Here is a 7,923-nt window from a genome sequence, read left to right on the forward strand (position 1 = left end):
GCACTGCCTTCTTGCAATCTGGGTCCACTTGAATTCTCTGAGAATATAGAACGTCTAACAATGCTAGTGCTTCTCTAATCGCCATGGCTGTGAGAACTTCAGGTTCATCAATATTTTTGAAGACAACCACAGATGCTCCCTGAAAAATTCCTGAGAAATCGTGGCACATAGCTCCTACAACTCCATACCCTCCTGCACAGAATTGATGCATCCACATGTATCTTCGAGTGATCCTCCGGCGGTGGTATCCATGCAGACGAACGAGGGGGCGCCGCTGCAATTCGGGACCTCGGCTTGTTCAAACCACCATCTACATAGGGCATGTTCTGAACTCCTCCTAACTCTCCCAACTCCAAAAATCCAGCTTCCCAATCCATTTTCTCACTCCACACGGCGATTCATGTCCTTTCGGCAGCGGAAACAGCTACTCTGTCGCCACTTTGGGCTGGTAGCGGCATATTGTGCTGGATGGAAATCGTCCCATGGACCAAGCATGCAGCCCAAGAAAGGAGAGATGTGTTTTTATAGGAGGAAAGAGCCATGAGCCAGTTTTCACTAGGAAAGAGATTAAATGAAACGTTTCGTTCACTTCATGGTCGCAAACCATGTAATTTTAGCCAACTCCATGTTTTGGAGGATTCCCTGAAGCTGCTATTTGCCAACTTCTCGACTCCACGCTTATTACGCTAGGATTCAGGGATTCAGCACAGCTTCTCAAAGCTAACTTCTCGAGCTAGAATTGTTCGGCTCCGCTCCGCAGATGGAGTTTGTGAAGCATGGAGCTGGAGGACTTCAGAAAAGGCCCATAGTAGGAGCCATCTATTTGTGATGCAAACATACTGCAAGCATTCGCAAATTATATCCGATTTCCCCGTCGCCGTACGGCCCGGTACCTTTTCCCCGTCGCCGTACGTGCTTGGCCCGTGTCTGTAGCAGGCAGATCGAACTAGGCCCTGCATGCATCCCTTGGGAGAAAGGTCAATAGGTCACACGTACGTAAGGCTATCTAGTCGCTGCATTTGTCTAGAAAAAAGCTAGTTGCTGCATGCATGGCTTGGGAGAATAGGTCACATGACCGAGGCTGACCCTTCCATTTACTCGTGTTTTTCAATGATTTGGCTTGGATAATGGGGCGCATATAAATGCAGGTGCAGTCCAACTTCACGCGGAGTATAGTTCAGGGCTGGGTTTTAATTAACATGGTGTATATGATCTCGACTCAGATTTTTTTTAGCAAAAATCACATCATTTACGTTTTAGAAAGTTATGATACTGTATTCATGTGGGGAATGGATATATATCCTCGCAAAAAAATAAAAAAGGAGAATGGATATATATAAGGTTTTGTTTTTTCGATAATCATGTCGAGCATGGATATAGGTATGTGCATGTAAATAGCAAATTGGTCGAAGCACAGTGCAAGTCACAAAAACTTGTGTCGATACAAAATGGTTATGTTTTAAGTTTCAAAATGCATGATATTTTTCCTACTCATAAATGGTTATGTATAAGTTTCAAAATTAACTTGCACCTATATACTTGCATTCATCCTCTACATGCATGATTTTCTATAGTTTTAAAAACTTAAATAATGTGTTTTATGTTAAAATTCTTGGTCGAGATCATTTCCCGCAGGAAAGAAAAAACTCTTGGTGGGTCGTTTCCTCCCTAAACCTAGGCGGCTAGGGAAAACTCTCCCATCCAGACTTCAATGGTGAGCCCGTGGATTCGTCTCCCATCTATATGCCGCTTTGGTGGCCGGTGGAGAGAGGGGATTTCCGATGGCTTCGCCCCGGTTAGTAGTTTAGGTTAGGCTTTTTAGTCCTCGCAGGTGCCGTGCTCAAGCGGATGGCGATATTTTTTCTTCTAGTTTGTCCTTCGGGCTCCAATCCTTCTCGAATTCGTCTGTCTGGACGTAGTCGACGAAGCTCCAACATAGATTCTTGTGGCCTCCTTAAACCGATAAGGTTAGAGTTTCTCGTCATGTGACGAGGTTTGGTGTCAGGTGGTGAGGTTTAGTGACTAATCTCTCCGTCCCATAATATAAGATGTTTTTTGACACTACACAACTGCTAGCTAACCTAATTGTCATCTATTGGTTCCTACAAGATCTCAAGCCCAGGCCCACAGGGACATGTTTTTTACGGGGCAAAGATAAATCGAAAACGACAGAGACCATTTCCGTGACATAAACGGATATGCGAGGTCTCAACCGCAAATGTGCCACCGGTATAAATACATGACCATAGTGCAAGTGGAACTACAGGCACCGCATCTCCACTTGCGAGTTCAAGGAGCGACGCGTACGCATTTGCTGCCGGGCATGGACGACGAGCTGCTCTCCCCGTGCTCCTCCTTCTTCCAGGTCTCTCCGCCGTCCGGCCAGTTCGAGCATCAACACCACCAGTTTATCGAGTTCGCCTCCTGCGAGGTCCCGGAGCAATGGCTTCTCGGAGACGTCGTCGTGCCGGCCAAGAGCGAGGACGCGGGGGACCTGTGGCCCGCGGGGTCCCTGCTGTCGCCGGACTCCGATCTCTCCGAGCTGCCGGCGCCGAGCCTCCCTGCATCCACGGAGTCGACGCCACGTCCGGCGGCGAAGCGGCGGGGGAGGAAGCCGGGGCCCCGCCCCGAGGGCCCCACCGTCAGCCACGTGGAGGCGGAGCAGCAGCGCCGCGACAAGCTGAACCGCCGCTTCTGCGACCTCCGCGCCGCCGTGCCCACCGTATCACGCATGGACAAGGCCTCCCTGCTCGCCGACGCCGCCGCATACATCGCGGAGCTGCGCGCCCGCGTGGCCCGGCTCGAGGACGAGAGCAAGCAGGCGGCCGCCGCGAGGTGGGACACTAACTCGGCCTCCCTTGGCGGTGGCGGCGCCTCCTTCCAGAACTTTCTAGCCGGTGACGAGACGGTGGAGGTGCGGATGGTGGGGCGAGACGCCGCCGCAGTGCGCGTGACAACGGCCGCGGGGTCCGCCCCTCACGCGCCGGCGCGGCTGATGAGCGCGCTCCGGTCGCTGGAGCTGCAGGTGCAGCACGCGTGCGTGAGCCGCGTGCAGGGCGCGACAGTGCTGGACGTCGTGGTGGACGTGCCCGCCGCGCTGCAGCCCGATGACGGCGCCGCCCTCCGCTCCGCGCTGCGCCAGCGGCTACGGCTACGCGACAGCGCCTAGGGATAGAGCCTAGAGCTCCCCTAAGTTATCTCGTGAGCACGTACATCACGAGACAACTCCCGCATACGATGGATGCCATGCATGCTAAATCTGGCGCCTTTGCTGCGTGTCGTCCATGCAATAAATTCCAATACCCATATATACCCATTGTGAATAGTGATCAGTTAAAAGCTTGTTTGTATCTATACTTACGGATTGAGTATATGTATGCACGTGTGTTTACTAGTGTTATGTGCTTGTTAAACTATTGTGTAATATATACATGCATACATGTCCTGTATGATACCTTAATTAGTACTTGTATTGGTGTATCTTGCGCTCCTAGAAATGAATCATGAATGTTTGGTTCAAGAGAACGAGCTTATCAGCTTATGATCAATCTAATGGCCTCTCTATAATCCAATAAATTGATGGTACGCTGGTTTTGTTATTAGAAAGCTAGGGGCTAGCTCTTCGATACAGGTAGAGTTTATTACAAACGATTGAAGTGGGGGAGTAAGAGTTGAAAAGAGGATTTCTCGCTTCTTTCTCTGATGCAAAACTATGCTTGAATCTTTCATCTCACGCGCTCCTAAGTGATACAAGTGTTAAGATTTAGTTAATTAGTTTAATTAAAGGGAAATCCTAGCTTTTCGAAACCGATGTGCGGTTTCTCCCCCGATGGGTCACGTCCTAATGTAACGGACGCGTCCTTCTAATCTTGCCTCTTGTAAGCGTCGCGACTGTGCGACGTGTCCCCTCCGGACATATAAATATGTACATCATTACAGTCAATCAAGTGAGATCATTTTACTGTTCACGCACAGTTTCTTTACACGTTGTCACGCACTTCTCTCCAGCGAGAGCGACAAGGCCGCACAAGAACTCGTCGGAGAAAAATCTGGAATGGTGAGGATGCCGTCCCTTGCCTCTCTTCTCCTTGGCCTTCTCTGGGAAGAGGGTCGCCGCCATTTTCTTGCCGAGCAGCGCCGCCGGTTCGTCCGCCATCGATGGGGGGCACCACCAGCAGTTTCTGGCCTCGGCATTAACCGCCGCCAGAACTTCTCCGGAGGATGCCGCCATCACGTGGCCGCTGGACGACGCCGTCGCACCACGCCGGTGAACCGACGCCTGGCCACGCCGGCAAACAACCGCCAGGGTCTGGACCCAGGGCTGGTCGCCGGACGAAGCGCACCACCACCGCTGAACGCCGAGATGGGCATGCCAGAGCCTGTTGTTGCCACTCCATCTGCACCAAGGAGGTGCCGTGTGCACGGAGATGGTCCGTGCCCCGCTCGCTCCATTGGCACATGCCTGCCGTCACCAACGCCAACAGAGGAGGAGGAGCGGGAGATCGTCGCTGACGTACCTGCACGCGGCTACAGCCCGGCTCCGACGCGCGTCGCCAATGCCAGGGGCGACGGCTTCGTCTTCATCCCAACTCCAGGACGCACCATGGCCACCGCGGGCGTGGTCACCGCTGCCAGAGCAAGTGACACTCCGGGGACGAGCAGCGCACCATGGGCGTTTGGCCACTCCCCTGCTCCTCCCGGCGAACAGGGCATCTTCCTCTTCAGGGCAGGAGGGACGCCCGCCACGGATGTCGCTGGCACAAGCGGTGGCGCGGGTCCACCCGACACCGGCGCGAGCCGCCGTCTTTTCTTCGGGCGCTCCGTCGCCGCCGTCGACCGTCGCCCTGGACGCCGTCAGGGCGCCTGGAACCCGACGTCGCTCGGCCTCGCCAACGAACCTGACTACACCCCCTCGTCGGACGAGGAGGAGGGCTTCATCCCTTCACTGCCGGCGGCTCGCCGGTGAGCACGCGTACGGCGCGGCGGCCGGAACAGAGGAGGTGGCGCCGCGTGGGATGGGGATCGGGGGCGGTAGGGGAAACCCTAACCGTCGACCCCATTTATGCAGCAAATAAAGCGGCGCCGGGCTGTTGGGACGAAAGGCTAGATTTACTGTAGCAGTACTGTAGCAGTGGGCTATGCTATTGGTTTGGGTCGATCTGTTGCGATCCAGGACCATTTTTTCGTTTTTCTTTTTCTGTTTAGTCCTTTTAACTAGCAGTTTGAAGTTGTGACTAGTTATTTAGTAATTTGTGTAAATTACTATATTGTGTTGTTCAGTAATTAGTGAATATTACTGTATTGTACAAGTACAATGTATGTCAACGTGTATGTTCCGGCAATTTGGCAATTACTATATGTTGATCAATATACATGCATTGTTTTATTTACAAAACAATTAATTTGCTATGAGAGTAAATTAATAAGCATGATAACTACATGCATGATATGGCTGACATATCTAAAAAAGAGTTTGCTGAACTTGCCGTCGATGGTTCTAACTATTTGACATGGGCAATGGATGTCAAAATCAATTTGACGGCCAAGGGACTCAATTCCGCTATAACCACACCTGCCCAAGGGACTGCATCCGTAACATACATAATAAGGTATTCAGCGTTGCACTTCATTCAACATCATCTTCACCCTGACCTAAAGACAGAGTATCTAATGGAGGAGAGCCCTCTGACACTCTGGAACTCCTTAAAGGAGAGGTATGATCAACAAAGGGCGGTGATGTTGCCTGAAGCGCAGCAGGAATGGGCGCTAGTCCGATTCCAAGACTTTAAGTCTGTAGCTGCATACAATTCTGCTATTCATAAGATCAACTCCAAGTTAAGATTCTGCAATAGTGCAGTCTCTGATGCTCATCTTATTGAAAAGATGCTTTCTACTTTCCATCCTTCTATGAGGATACTTGCTGAACAATATCGTTAGCAAAAGTATAAGAAGTATTCCGAGTTGATTTACTCGTTGCTTCAGGAAGATAAGCACAATGAGCTTCTTGAGAAGAACAATTTGGCTCGTCCAACAGGAACGATGCCTCTGCCTGAATCACACTTCAACTCTAAGAATACTCAAAAGTTCAATGGTTCCAAAAAGAACCGTAGGACATTCAATGGAAAGTGGAAGCGTAATGAGAAGCAGAATAAGTATGGCGTCCAAAAGGGAAAAGGTTCTTTCAAGAAGAATGAAAGGGCTAGCAACACCTGTTGCTTCAGATGTGGTTGTAAGGAACACATTGCAAAGAAGTGTGACACTTCCAAGCATTTGGTGGAATTGTACCAACAGTCACTTGGAAAGGGCAAGAAGGCTCAGGGGAACCAGTATGAAGCACACTTCACTGGCAATGAAGATGGTACCCCTACGGTTGATGGTTCTCGAGAGGATTCTCCGAACATGGACAACCAAGAGCAAAATCGGCAAGTGGAAGATCCAATACTAGATGTCGATGACATGCTAGTGGAATTTGGTTCTACTGACATATATGGAGACCAGATTTAGTCTCATTTGTCTAAATATTGTAATGATGTTATTAGACATATTACATGTGTTGTAAAATAAGTTATGTCCTTAGACATAATGTGTTAGCTATGTCGTGTGACATAGGGCTTGTAATAAGTACAAGACATATATAGTTTGTAATGTATGTATTGATTCTATAAGAGTTTGATTATATACTGAACTTGTTCTTTTACTCTATAGAACTTCAAGGAATAATACAATGGAGGAGGAAATGTGTTTAGTGGATAGTGCATCTACTAACACGATACTTAGGGAGATGAAGTATTTCCAGACACTCAAGAAGAGTAATGGAAGTGTCATGACAATTGCTGGTTGAGACACGGTAATTGTTGGTTCTGGTCAAGCTACAATTACACTCCCTATGGGTGCTAAATTGATAATCCAGGATGCTCTACTGTATCCAGATTCTACTCGTACCTTGCTGAGTTTTAAGGATATCCGCAAAAATGGTTTCCATGTGGAAACTAATGAAGAGAGTGGGGCTGAATGCCTACTCATAACTCAGCAAAAGGGATTTCCAAAGGAAGTCCTTGAGAATTTGCCTTCTCTATCTTCTGGGTTGTATTATACATATATTAAACCAGAGATGCATATGACGTACAAGATAGTTTTTCAGAATATTGATAAGTTCAAGATTTGGCATGGTCGCCTGGGTCATCCTGGTATTGGGATGATGGGAAAAATTATTGATGGTTCTGTCGGACACAACCTAACGGATAGAAAGTTCCCAAAATCATCGGATTTTGTATGCACATCATGTGCAACTGGGAAGTTGATCACAAGGCCATCTCATATGAAATTAAAGGATGAGCAACTTGATTTCCTTGAACGCATTCAAGGAGATATTTGTGGTCGAATACAACCGTTATCTGGACCATTCAGATATTTCATGGTCCTAATTGATGCATCATCGAGATGGTCAAATGTGTGTCTACTGTCAACAAGAAACCATGCTTTTGCAAAGCTAATTGCTCAAATCATTAAATTGAGAGCAAATCATCCTGAGCATCGGACAAAAACCATCAGAATGGATAATGCTGCGGAATTCAGTTCTCGAGCATTTAATGATTACTGCCTAGCTTTGGGCATTTCTGTGGAGCACTCAGTACCTTATGTACATACCTAGAATGGTCTTGCGGAATCACTTATCAAGAGGATCAAGTTGATAGCAAGACTGCTCCTTCAGAACAGTAATCTTCCAGCTTCATGTTGGGGTCATGCAGTTTTACATGCTGTAGAATTGATACAAATTCAACCAACTGCATATCATACAGTCTCCCCCGTTGCAGTTAGTGCGTGGAAACCAGCCAAGTATTTCCCATCTGCGGCAATTTGGTTGCACGGTATATGTACCAATCTCACCACCGCAGCATACATCAATGGGCCCTCATAGACGAA

General features: G+C 48.7%; 1 protein-coding gene across 1 annotated transcript; it reads left to right on the forward strand.

The window, feature by feature from the left end:
* Positions 1 to 2,297: 2,297 nt before the first annotated feature.
* LOC123107444 (transcription factor bHLH14-like) lies at positions 2,298 to 3,281 on the forward strand. Its single transcript, XM_044529429.1, has one exon. It carries the CDS (start codon positions 2,324 to 2,326, stop codon positions 3,167 to 3,169), a length of 846 nt encoding a protein of 281 aa, XP_044385364.1. The 5' UTR covers positions 2,298 to 2,323; the 3' UTR covers positions 3,170 to 3,281.
* The last annotated feature ends 4,642 nt before the right edge of the window (positions 3,282 to 7,923 follow it).

Source organism: Triticum aestivum, chromosome 5A (assembly GCF_018294505.1).
Source record: "Triticum aestivum cultivar Chinese Spring chromosome 5A, IWGSC CS RefSeq v2.1, whole genome shotgun sequence".
Classification (NCBI taxonomy): Eukaryota; Viridiplantae; Streptophyta; class Magnoliopsida; order Poales; family Poaceae; genus Triticum; species Triticum aestivum.

What these genes read in the sequence shown, in the direction of transcription:
- LOC123107444 (XM_044529429.1), top strand. Translation starts at nt 2,324, where the DNA reads ATGGACGACGAGCTGCTCTCCCCGTGCTCCTCCTTCTTCCAGGTCTCT.